The sequence below is a fragment of the Rhinoderma darwinii genome, chromosome 10 (genome assembly GCF_050947455.1).
Source record: "Rhinoderma darwinii isolate aRhiDar2 chromosome 10, aRhiDar2.hap1, whole genome shotgun sequence".
Classification (NCBI taxonomy): Eukaryota; Metazoa; Chordata; class Amphibia; order Anura; family Rhinodermatidae; genus Rhinoderma; species Rhinoderma darwinii.
This window is the reverse complement of record NC_134696.1, coordinates 97,366,383-97,380,523: the sequence shown is the minus strand read 5'-3', so window position 1 is coordinate 97,380,523 and position 14,141 is coordinate 97,366,383. Positions and strand designations below refer to the sequence as shown.

The window sequence follows — 14,141 nt, the reverse complement described above, 5'->3', positions numbered from 1 at the left end:
AGAAATACATTAGAAATCAAAGTGCAGACAAATCTTTCAGAATGTTGATGAATGTTGTTGAGCTTTCGAGCCAAAGACTCCAATTGGAACAAAATGTTTGTTATTACGGGCGTTAGTATACATCAATTCAAACCATCAGTGGTGGGGAGTTATTCTCTTTCCAAAATTGGGCAATTTTTAATCTCGATGCAATGAATGCATGTGACAATATATTTTTCTGGTCTGGGGGAAATGAGTCTAAATCAAGGCCTATCAGGGCCATTTGGGGGTTGGGAAGTATTTGCCGATTTAGGATAAAATGTGAAATAATCGGGACCAGATATTAGAGATGATAAAATGTTCCCACCTCCTTCTTACATTTCCAGCATAGGTTTGAAAATCTTGGGTAAATCTGGCTCAATTTTATTGGTGTCAAATACCAAAAAATAATTAAATTTTTACCGTTCTCTAGATAGTTAATACATTTGGAAGCTTTAGATATAACAGAATGAACACTTTGCCGTTGGTCCTCAGAAACAGAAATTCTTTTTGACATCTTTAGATGGAACAATTTTTGGGTCATTTAACAATTTGTAGCATTTTCGATATTACTTTAATGTTGGTTTGTGTGGAAAGTGACCGGCCATGAAGTAGAAAAGGACATAAACTCTGTTTGAAAAAATAATAATGCTTTTAACTCCTTAACGACCGCCCACTGTCTTTTGGCATCGCTGTAGAAGAGGCTGATGAGCGCTCATCCTCTAAGCAGGTGCTATAACTTACAGCTCCTGATCTCAGAGCAGCCTGCTGAATACAGCTGGGGTCGGAAAACATTTGGACCCTAGCTGTTTAACCCTTTGATCGCCGTGACCGCGGCAAGATCAAAGGGAACTTCCGGGATTCCCTCTGCAGTCAGCACTGGGGACTTACAAAGGACCCCAGGGCTGTCTGTTCAGTTTGCCTGTTGTTCGGGCACACTATGTGATGTCATAGTGACACAGTATGATGTATTAGCATACAGGAGTATGCTAATACATTATAAGTAAAAAATATAGTTAGAAATAAAGTTATCCCTTAATGGGATTTAAAAAAAAAGTAACAAAAAAAATTAATAAATAAAACAAAAAGTGATTATTTTGTATAAAATATATTTTATTGCCCCTACACTGAATAAAAACAAAAAAAAAAAACTACACATATTAGGTATCTAAACGACCGTAATAACCTGGAGAATTAATTTAATGGGTTATTTAGCGTGAAACGTGAACGGGATAAAAAATAAACAAGAAAAACCATGCAGAGAATCGCTTTTTCTTACATTTAGGCCGTAAAAATATTTTTTTTCTACCTCCAAACGATGAAAAAAATAATACAATTTCTTCCGCAAAAAACAAGGCCTCAGTCGGCCATGTCAATGAAAAAAATAAAAAAAGTTATGGCTGCTGAAATGCACAGAGGTAAAAACGGACAAATGTAGCTGGTCATTAAGGGGTTACATGTGACGAAATGGTATGTTTACCTATCAATTGATGAAAAAATAAAAAAGTTATGGCTCTTGGAAGGCAGGGAGTGAAAAGCCAAAACGAGAAAAACCAAAACACATTGATTTAATAAAAATCAAGTGACATGTCAGAAGTTTGGATTGGTGGGGGTCCGAGCACTGAGACCCCCACCAATCACTAGAACAAAGCAGCTGAAGTCCTCGTGTGAGCTCTCTCTTGTCCTGGACTCTCAGCTGATTGCTTTGACCCACACTGATGCATTGTAACAAACCCTCAGCTGTGTGACTACTGTAGGTCAGGATTGGTTTCCATATTAGAATTTGAAGCACAGGGTTTATAAGAAAGTTGCAGACCTCTTTTTTATCCGACAATGACTAAGTTTACATTCTCCATAGATCACAAAACTGCTTCCGTCACATGTACACATCATATGAGAGGAGTCATGAGAATCTCACATTCCTCTTTGGTTGGTGGGAAAATATCTGATTATCTGAATTTCTATCCAAATCAACTACAAAAGTAAATCTATACAAATGAGAACAATATGACGACTGCAACCAATAAAGCTGCCCATACACAGTTACGAACATGCAGCAGTGCAAGCGGCTGATCAATTGAGAGGATGATTCTGACAACATGCCAGACTGTACTGGCAGCTCAACGACATGGTATGTAAAAAAAACTTGGTAAAAGACTGCCCTTACTCAAAGAGACAAATGATTGGCCGTAATCAGCCAATCACATCATGCACACACAAACGGCACACGTGCCCAATGCGTCTGTAGATCCCTATGGGCCTGACTGATGCCATAAGGAGTGCCTTCTGATATCCGCCGGGCTGTTATAAGTAAGGCTGCGTTCCCATGGATCGGATACGGTGCCTAAAAACTGCAGCGTATCCGACCTGGAACCCGCAGTACAATCCGCGCGAAAAACCGCACCACGTCGTGGTGCGTTTTTTCGTACGGATTTTCCGCTGTGGAAAGCAGCGGTAAAAAAACGTTAATTCTTACCTAGGCCGTTGTTATGGCGACGTGTCCTTCTTGTGCAGTCCGGTCTCCCTGGATGACGCTGCAGCCCATGTGACCGCTGCAGCGGTGGTCACATGGGATGTAATGTGATCCCAGGAGGCCGACCCTATGATGTCATCCAGGCCGGCCTCTTGGGATGACGTTTTATCCCATGTGATCGCCGCTACAGCCTGTGATTGGCTGCAGCGGTCACATGGGATGTAACATGGGATGCAGACTTCTAGGTAAGTAAGTGTTTTTTTTTCTATTTCTGTAGTTGCGATATTTGCGGCAATATCGATGCGAATACGCCACAAAAGTCGCAGCACTTGGCTTTCTATTGCGGGTTTTGCATCCCCATTGAATTCGATGAGGAAAACCCGCAACGGAAAATCAACTAAAACGCAGCATAAATTCACATGCTGCGGAATTAAATTCCGCACCGCAGGTCAATATATTAACGTTTTCGCTGCGGTTTTTTTTCCGCAGCGTGGGCATGAGATTTAGAAAGTCTCATCCACTTTGCTGCTACTGTAAACTTTACGGAATTTCTGCACCGACTTCCGTTGCGGAAATTCCGCTGCGTTTACGCTGCGTGGGAACCTGGCCGAATACACCTTTTTTTCTCAATGCATAGAAAAGAGCTGCATGCTTCAGTTTCCTATACAGTTGAGCGCCGCAAAAAAAACGTATAGCGCTCAGTATTTTTTTTTACAATTGTGACTTATAGGTGACATCTATCACTGTATGGTATACAGCAGCATCCGTCGGAGGTATATGTCAGATGAATGGCTAAAATGGGATGTGAACAGAACCGAATGTGTATGGCTTGTCCCACAGCCGTTGTATGACCGATTCCAATGGTGCCCAATGGACCCCATTACTGAGCAGATGGTTCCGTTGTGGTTTCCATCAAGAATACTATATGAGTATTAAAGGAGCGGGCCAGGATTAGAAAATCATGGCTGCTTACTTCCAAAAACAGTGCCACGCCTGTCCACAGGCTGTGTGCGGTATTGCACATTCACTTCAATGTAGCTCTACTGCAAAACAAGAAACGTGTCATGTGCTTATTAACGTTCCTGTTCTCTGGATTTCATTTGTGTGAGCAGTAGTTTGTGCCACTCAGCTGCACTTCCTACTATATATGGGGACAGCAAATGGAAACGATAGCCGTTATGGAGGGTACACAAGATCTACAATCTCAAGAATCCCGTTCAGAAAACTTCCTTGGCGGCATCCATATTGACCCACACTTCTTTGCTGCATGCTCTGTATGGACATTGAGCAGGGTGTGTGCTTTATGGCAGCTGCGAAGAATGGGAGTGAATTGACAGAGAAATGTATATATTCTCCAGGAAGAGATGTACAGCCGCTCCCCCCAGAGACCATGGAGTGACAGGAGAGCTGCATACAGAGCCTTATCTGTGTGGATAGATTTACTATTCTTTTATCTATGCCTCAATCAGTACAATAGAACTGTTATTAACTAATGAGATGACTCTGCTCATTCTGTCTAAGTCTATACGGCAAAGCTGATATGTGAGCTACAGGAAACTGGAAACGTTATCCTATTGTGTCTGCTATAGTGGACAGTGTGAGAATTGCAATATGGAAAAAAAAATATTTATTATGTAGATAATTAAAAAAAACTAAAAAAAATATTTTTCTATTAAAATATGTTTAGCATAAAAACCTGATATAAACAAAATCTTTTTTTTCGGCTGATACAATCCTTTAAGATCATTGTTTTTTTACTTGCAAAATTAGAGCTTGTGGTTTGTTATTGGTCACACAATATTTCTTAAATCACAAGTTTTACTAATTTCAGAGTCATATGGGACAATCGTGCATAGAAATATAGGGACATAAAATGGTCAAAGTTGAAATAATTATTCCCAGACATGAATGATGGGGGGAAGGCTCTTTTTGGGAATCTGTACATCTGATTATGTGGCTGCATAATATTGGTCAACTAAAAGAATTTGTGGGCCGGCATGGGACATAACATCATAACATGGGGCATAACATCAGATCATTCATTTTGCTCATAGAGAAACTGAAAACATACTGTTGGATCACAAGGCAGGAAAAAACGTATAGATAGTTGTTTATGTATAGTTACATTTCGATAATGAAACAGATGTAGCAGAGTTGAGTTTGTCATGTGGTAAAATTCATGTTACTAATAAATGTTTACATGGAACTTTTACATAGGACTGCAATTATTGGGTATTATTGGACTAAGATATTGATCGTCCATCCTTAGGATAGGCGATCAATATCTGATCAATGGGAAGTCAGACTCCTGTCACCGCCGCCGATTAGCTGACTTTAACGCCAATGAAGGGGAGTCAGCTGATCAGCAGGGGTTTCTGGGAAGCGGACCCCCACTTTTCCAATATTGATAGGCCATCAATATTATAGTCCTAAAAAACTACATTACCACAAACAATTAAAAATAAATAAATCTAGAGATACCTGATAATATCACTCTAGTCGGTAAAAGTTGTAAACTGTATGTTCAACTTTGCAAACATTTCATTCATTGCTCCAAAATACAAAATTAAGCAAATTTGCAAATAGTCTTGATTGAAAATCTCCAACCGTTTTGTGTATACAGCTCCTATGCAGGCCTATGTATCTCCATGGTGACAGAATACAAAACAACCCTGCACAGTCAGATCTTTTCTTCTAATAGTTAATAGAGAAGTTTGATCATTTCCTGTTTTACTCTCATCATCGAGGCAGTGCCTATTTAGATTGTGTGGTTTGTTACAATGCAACGTCCTTATATAAAAAAGGAACAAGTCTCTTATATCTTGAAGACGACACTCACGATGGTGATGAAGCATTAAGCGGAGATGACCCTGGAAAACTGGCAGGTAAAGCTTCCAAAAAATATTGAAAGGTATCGTGTACTGAGTTTTTGTCTATTGTTGGGACCTATTTTTGAAAAAAAATTATCTTCATCTGCGAAGATATCACAAATTTTTTTATGTGTCCTATGGGGTTAAAGTTCTAAAGGCAATGTTATAAAATGGCTCACGGGCTCTGGATATGGGGGAACTAAGCAAACAGCCCTATTGTATTGTACCGATTACAAAAATAATAAATAAAAAAATATCCGCAGAAACGTTAAAACGCGTCAGTCATCATTCTATGGTCTCCTATGTAAGAGCAGTATAGTATAGGACACCATTAGCCCAAATGGCACAAAAAATATTGTGTAATAGAGTCCAACCGTTATAGTTATGAGTCCACTGTATTGGTAAACGAGCGCTCCCCTAACTCCCCCACCCTCCTCACTAGTGACTGATGGCTGCCTTCTATCTGTATGTATATATAGGGCAGTATAGTACGAAGACAGAACAGCTGTAAATAATCAACTATTTATATACAGGAGGTCATGGAGGCGCTAGTACATAGAAATATGGGAAGGGTGATACGACCCATCGAGCTCAACTTTTTGGAACCCCCTACTCATAACATCTTGGTTTAACCTGTAGAATTCAAAAAAATTTCACAATTGCAACAAAACGTCAATGCTACTTGTGAGGGTATGTTCACACGGCTTATTTTCGGACGTCTTTCGGGACGTAAACGGCCGAAAAACGGCCGGAAAATCGGGAGCAGAACTCCTCCAAACACCTGCCCATTGATTTCAATTGGAAAAATTGCGTTCTGTTCCGACAGGCCATTTTTTACACGGCCGTTTGGAAAACAGGAGCGTTAAAAAACGCCCGCGAAAAAGTAGTGCATGTCACTTCTTGAAACGTTTTTGGAGCCGTTTTTCATTGACTCTATACAAAAACAGCTCCAAAAACGTCCGTAAAAAACGCTGCGAAAAACGCGAGTTGCTTAAAAAACGACTGAAAACCAGGAGCTGTATTCCCTTGAAAGCGTGTGAACATATCCTAACGCGCATGTGAGACTTTAACATCCGTTTCACAAGGATTCAATCTGTTCTGCCTCGAATAAGGGTATGTTTCCACGGCTTAACAAAATACGGCTGAAAATACGGAGCTGTTTTCAAGGGAAAACAGCTCCTGATTTTCAGGCGTATTTTTAGCAACTCGCGTATTTTACGTAGTTTTTGACGGCCGTTTTTGGAGCTGTTTTTCTATGGAGTCAATGAAAAACGGCTCCAAAAACAGCTCAAGAAGTGCCATGCACTTCTTTTTCGTAGGCGTTTTTTTACGTGGCCATTTTTCAAAACGACCGTGTAAAAAAAATCCCTGTGGGAACAGAACGCCGTTTTTCCCATTGAAATCAATGGGCAGATGTTTGGACGCGTTCAACTTCCGATTTTTCATCCGTTTTTCAGGAAAATAAGCCGTGTGAACATACCCTAAGGGTGAAGTGATGACAATACCGTCTGTAGGCTTGACTAAAGTTTGTTGTACGGGTTGTATACTCTTATTGTTACTTACGTTTTGGGCGTAATACAAAAATAAAAGCCACTACTCCGGAATGGGACATTATATCATCTTCATGTGACTATATCAGATTTTTTTTTTATCTGTTCAATATTTTTGGAATTAAGCTATATACATGGTTTAATCACTATGTTTGCACTCATACCTGTCTGATTCGTGATTGACTTGGGTTGAGGTGGATATACTATGCATATATATATATATATATATTATATATATACATATATATATATGTATGTATATAGTACTTATGATGAGATTTTGTGGGGGAAAAATGGAGGACCACTGTTCCCAAGTCCATTATATCTGTGATGGTAAACATTCTAGCACATATGAGCTATTCCATGAGAAGTGTAACAGTTAAACCCTAGATTAGAGCACAAATGGTGAGTAGAAACCAAATGTTAAGAATCTCATTAGGAAATGAAGTTATATGACACCTTTTTATTGGCAGAAACAAAAATGCAAGACTTAGAGACCTAGAAAACGTAAGTTTCCTTGAAAGCAATGCCCGAGGGAGAGATCTAAGAGACATAAGTAGTTTCAAAAACAATGTCTAAGGAAGAGCTCAAAGAGACATACGTTTTCTAGAAAGCAATATCCGAGCAAGAGATCTAATAGATGAAAGTAGTCCCAAAAAACAATTGCTGAGGAAGAGATCTAGAAAGTGTTAGTATTCCTGACAACAATGCCTGAGGAAGAGAACTAAAAGATGTAAGAAGTCTCGAAAGCAACGTCTAAGGAAGAGACCAAAGAGAGACATACGTTTTCTAGAAAGCAATACCCGAGGAAGAGATCTAATAGACGTAAGTGGTCTCGAAAGCAATTGCCGAGGAAGAGATCTAGAAATTTAGGTAGTCTTGACAACAATGCCCGAGGAAGGGATCTAAAAGACGTAAATGTCTGAAGAAGAGACCTACGAGACATAAGTTTTCTCAAAATCAATGCCCATGGAAAATATCTAGGAGATGTACAGTAGATAGTCTTGAAAACAATGATTGAGGAAGAGATGTACGTTTTCTCGAAAGCCTTGATGGGTAACATGGTACAACAGTCTACTACTAAAAATTTAATTAGTCATACAGTAGGTCTATGTAGTGCTATTTAATGTGGGTAATAGGGGAGCAAAACATCACAGATGGAGGGGTTATGGGTACAGATTACATTATAGGGGGTGCTACTCCGTCTATATCACAGGAGATATGACAGTTGACGGAACCAGTGTTGGTTGTGCCAAGAAAACTAGTGTAGATAACGCACAGGGCATACAATTTAGGATAAAGGTTTTATTTTGAGACTCGGCTTTGGATCCAAGGTCTACAGAGAGAAGAAAAAACTTTTTTTGATGTGATGTTTTATATCATTTTTATATCATTCATTTATGTTTCTTTTGTCTTTTAGGAGACAATGACCCTTAACATTTCATCAAGCTTTCATTTCAACACAAGCGATGGACCGACCCATCAGACCATTTCAGCCTTCAAGCTGACATCAGCGGTGTTTTTGCTCCTCACCTTTGTGTTTGGATTGGTTGTGAACACTTTATACCTCTGGGTGCTTGGCTTTAGGATGAGAAGAAGCATAAACACAACTTGGTTTCTTCATCTTATTTTGGGCAATCTCGTTTTTACCCTCTCCATTCCCTTTTTCACTGCTTTTGTTATTACGAAACCACATTGGGTATTTGGACCATTTCTGTGCAAAATTATTAATTCTCTGCTTTCACTAGACATGTATTTGACCGTATTTGTCCTCACAGTGATCAGCATTGACCGCTACTTCTTGGTTTTTCACCCACACTGGTACAGAAGATACATGAACCCACAAAATGCTACTCTTATCTGCCTGTTAATATGGTTTTTGGCTCTTTTGTTCACCTCACCTTACCTTGTATTCCGACAAGTGAAATATGACAATAACATTACCATCTGTTACAATGACTATACGGTTTCTGGGCAGTGGAACGGGCAGCAAGTAAAGTGGTTTATGTTCATTACCCGGTTGTTTTTGAGTCTAATAATCCCATTCTCAGTCATTATAATATGTTATGTCAAAATCATTCTCAAGATACGCAAACAAAACTTGGCAAAGTCTAACAAACCCTATAAAATAATCTGCATTGCTATTGTTTCTTTCTTTGTCTCCTGGGCACCCTACCACGCATGGTATGGGATGAGTTTGGAGAAAACCAGGTACTCGGAGAGTCTCCTGAATACATTGCAGCTTTTAACCAATTGTTTCGCTTGTATCAACAGTTGTTTTACCCCCATAATTTATCTGTTCATTGTGGATAACTTCAAAATCATGTTCAGAAAGTCTGTTCTGGACATTATTGAGTTAGTCCTTAACGAAACCTTCACCTCAACCAACCAAGACTCTTATTGAAAATAAAGAACAACAGTCATATTCAAAGGATGATGGAGGACCTTGGGGAGATATTTCTATACACCCTCAGGCATGTTTCTGGCACTAGGAAAACGTGCCCCAGATCTTTCACCCAGAGCTTTAGATCTGCTTGCCCCACCAATTGCCACATTCAATTGTATATGGACTGTGCCCCTCCGCTGGTACCTCATGGTACCCCAGGTTCAAAGTCTACCGACACCCCTGATCACCCTAATAAACTGAAGCTTGATCATCTTGTTTTGGGGGTATTATGATGAGAAGACCCAGCTCTTTGGAAAATACATTTATGTTTAGAAGGAAAGATAAAGATATGGTCCAATCAAGAATTCGGAAATCCCGAACAGAAGGCCGGACAGTATGAAGAAAATCTCTTTAAATGGTTCCAAAAACTTGTTCCTTCTACCAACTTGATGGCCGATTTCTATGGACTCTTTAGGAAACTGAATAGAGATCATTGACTTTTATCTGTTATAACTGGAACTCAGATAATGTTTGGCTATAATATTGTCTTAACATCTGTATTTGTAATGTACAGAAATAATCAGACTTGAATAAGAAATAAAAAAAACTATACTAATAGTGATTCTTCAATCTATTCACCGATCCACCGTGGATATGACCATTGACCCTTCTCCCCCTTTGACCAACAAGGTTATTACAATTAGCCTCTTAACTACCTAGACTATTATGCATATTAAAATCAACCACAAAACCACCCAGTTCTAGGTGGCAGTGTTAAAGGATTATATGGGCAGTATTGTTAGGAAACTGTATGGCAGTATTATTTAAGCATTGTATGGCAGTATTATTTGAGCATTATATGGCAGTATTTTTTGGGCATTGTATGGCGGTATTTTTTTTTGGCCATTTTATGGCAGTATTTTTTTGGCATTTTATGGCAGTATTATTTGAGCATTGTATGACAGTATTTTTTGGGCATTTTATGACAGTATTTTTTGGGCATTTTATGACAGTATTATTTGAGCATTATATGGCAGTATTTTTTAGGCATTTTATGGCAGTATTTTTTGGGCATTTTATGACAGTATTATTTGAGCATTTTATGGCAGTATTTTTTGGGCATTTTATGACAGTATTATTTGAGCATTATATGGCAGTATTTTTTGGGCATTTTATGGCAGTATTTTTTGGGCATTTTATGACAGTATTATTTAAGCATTGTATGGCAGTATTATTTGAGCATTATATGGCAGTATTTTTTGGGCATTGTATGGCGGTATTTTTTTTGGCCATTTTATGGCAGTATTTTTTTGGCATTTTATGGCAGTATGGCAGTATTATTTGAGCATTGTATGACAGTATTTTTTGGGCATTTTATGACAGTATTTTTTGGGCATTTTATGACAGTATTATTTGAGCATTATATGGCAGTATTTTTTAGGCATTTTATGGCAGTATTTTTTGGGCATTTTATGACAGTATTATTTGAGCATTTTATGGCAGTATTTTTTGGGCATTTTATGACAGTATTATTTGAGCATTATATGGCAGTATTTTTTGGGAATTTTATGGCAGTATTTTTTGGGCATTTTATGACAGTATTATTTAAGCATTGTATGGCAGTATTATTTGAGCATTATATGGCAGTATTTTTTGGGCATTGTATGGCGGTATTTTTTTTGGCCATTTTATGGCAGTATTTTTTTGGCATTTTATGGCAGTATGGCAGTATTATTTGAGCATTGTATGACAGTATTTTTTGGGCATTTTATGACAGTATTTTTTGGGCATTTTATGACAGTATTATTTGAGCATTATATGGCAGTATTTTTTAGGCATTTTATGGCAGTATTTTTTGGGCATTTTATGACAGTATTATTTGAGCATTTTATGGCAGTATTTTTTGGGCATTTTATGACAGTATTATTTGAGCATTATATGGCAGTATTTTTTAGGCATTTTATGGCAGTATTTTTTGGGCATTTTATGACAGTATTATTTGAGCATTGTATGGCAGTATTTTTTGGGCATTTTATGGCAGTATTTTTTGGGCATTTTATGACAGTATTATTTGAGCATTGTATGGCAGTATTTTTTGGGCATTTTATGACAGTATTTTTTGGGCATTTTATGACAGTATTATTTGAGCATTATATGGCAGTATTTTTTGGGCATTTTATGGCAGTATTTTTTGGGCATTTTATGACAGTATTATTTGAGCATTATATGGCAGTATTTTTTAGGCATTTTATGGCAGTATTTTTTGGGCATTTTATGACAGTATTATTTGAGCATTGTATGGCAGTATTTTTTGGGCATTTTATGGCAGTATTTTTTGGGCATTTTATGACAGTATTATTTGAGCATTGTATGGCAGTATTTTTTGGGCATTTTATGACAGTATTTTTTGGGCATTTTATGACAGTATTATTTGAGCATTATATGGCAGTATTTTTTGGGCATTTTATGGCAGTATTTTTTGGGCATTTTATGACAGTATTATTTGAGCATTTTATGGCAGTATTTTTTGGGCATTTTATGGCAGTATTATTTGAGCATTGTATGACAGTATTTTTTGGGCATGTTATGGCAGTATTATTTGAGCATTGTATGGCAGTATTTTTTGGGCATTTTATGGCAGTATTATTTGAGCATTGTATGGCAGTATTTTTTGGGCATTTTATGGCAGTATTATTTGAGCATTGTATGACAGTATTTTTTGGGCATTTTATGGCAGTATTATTTGAGCATTGTATGGCAGTATTTTTTGGGCATGTTATGGCAGTATTATTTAAGCATTGTATGGCAGTATTTTTTGGGCATTTTATGACAGTATTATTTGAGCATTGTATGGCAGTATTTTTTTGGGCATGTTATGGCAGTATTATTTTAGCATTGTATGGCAGTATTTTTTGAGCACTGTATTATGTGTGCAGATGCTATTATTTCACGTCTTATATTTTTGGAAAGAGATAATCCTAGCATCACTTGTTATTTCAGCAAATACAACATAGACATCACAAAAGAGGTGGTTGAGCCCTTCTTTACTTTTTACCCCAAAAATCATCAATTAATCATCAAAAATACTTTACATACAATTTCAGTAGTGGAGGGAGCAATACAATTGGAATAATTCTTTTAAGCCTTGGTAAAGTATCTTATGTCGATTATGTGTAAAATAAGCCTGGATCTCCTATACTCACCCTAATCTAGGACTGCCATCTCTATCCTTTCCTTACTGCTCGGGACTCTGTTCTAACTCCCTCATGTGGCTTGCTCCTGGAATGGAGCCTAATCCGTTTCACCCATCTTTTTTTTTTTTGTCTTTTCTCCTTTTCTTTCCTCTTTTCTCTCTTTCCCTCCCTGGTAGGACACCCTTGTCTTACCCTCTTGATCTCTTTGATCGTGCCTGTTGTGATCCTGGTTATTATGGTTTGCATTTTGTAATTTGGGTTTGGAGTTATGTTTTGCCTGTTGAGCCTCCGTTCTAGAGGTTTCCCACAGTTACATGTTTCTTTATCTTGGCTTATCAGACTTGATCTGCGTGTCATCACCACTTTGTGTTATTTTAATTGTAACTTCTATGATGTTGGAACAGTTTCCTCTTTTTTTGTTTCCAGCGAACAATTTTGCCAAAAAAATGAAAAAAATGAGCTCGGACTCCAGGCTGAAGTACACCGCACGACAATATTTCATATCTTCAGCTCCTATACAGACCTATGTGTCGCCATGTTTACAGACTACAAAACAATCCTGCTTGTAGTCTGATCCAACTGTCGTGGGTTATTCCACTCCCTTTGCTCCTTCTTCTTGATAACCCACAGACAGTAGACAAGGGAGCAGAGGGAGGGGAGTAACACATGACCGCATGATCAGACTACACACAGGGACAGGGTTGGTTTGTAGTATGTAACTATGGAGACACATGAGTCGGCATAGAAGCTGTATACACAAAAGGACAATTTAAAATTATTTGCAAGGTAGCGTCATTTTTTCAGTTAAGATACAATGGATTAATAACAAAATTGTTGCAAAAGTGTTCATACCCTATACGAATATTTATTACTGGAGATTATCACAAGGGGCTTTCCAATCTTTGCAGAGGGTTCAACAGCAGAATGATAAGTCACTTATTACTATACTGCCTGTAGCTGAAATGTCTCAGCCAGTCTCGCAGGCAGTCTCTTTGTACACTGAACATGTGGTTATCTCCCTTCTCCCCTTCCCTGTAGTATAGGATGGCAGAGTTTGTATACTTTTTATCTCCACTGCTATCTACTTTCCTCCCTTCCTGTCTCTAAAGAGATGGGGTTTCACATGCTGGGCAGCAGATAGTGCAGAGTCCAGCAGAAGAACAGCAGAGCAGTGTCTCGGAAAACCCCTTTATTTTTTAATCAAGAACACCAGCAACACGGACATGAAGTCTGGGGCTACATTTGGTCGCATACAAGTTTCAATAAAATTTTGGGATGACCATAATGCAACCTCAATGGAAAACAAGGTCACAAGCGACATTGTGAGCATCATGAAGATGCAACATGATATCACTGGGAAACATTGAGGTCGTATTGTGGTAATTCCACAATTTTACTGCTTTCCCACATGTTACCAAATGTCTCCATGTTATCCCAGTCTACATCTATGGGTACACAGATTAGCATACTTTGGGGATAGGGCGTACGGTTTATATCTTGCCAAACTTTCTATAGTCAATGATAGCATGTCCCACTCCCATCACTGTCTATAAGAGTCCTTATACATCTCTAAAGGACTAGTTTGAATCTTATTGCTTCTACCACATCTGCTATTGGCCCCAAGCCCGGAATCTGCCTATGGACTAATAG

At 38.2% G+C, this 14,141-nt stretch overlaps 1 protein-coding gene across 1 annotated transcript; it reads left to right on the top strand.

Annotated features, from left to right (window-relative positions):
- Positions 1–5,355: 5,355 nt before the first annotated feature.
- LOC142661606 (putative G-protein coupled receptor 33) lies at positions 5,356–9,806 on the top strand. The gene is made up of 2 exons (XM_075839027.1): positions 5,356–5,376; positions 8,332–9,806. Exons 1-2 carry the CDS (start codon positions 5,356–5,358, stop codon positions 9,313–9,315), a joined length of 1,005 nt encoding a protein of 334 aa, XP_075695142.1. The 3' UTR covers positions 9,316–9,806.
- The last annotated feature ends 4,335 nt before the right edge of the window (positions 9,807–14,141 follow it).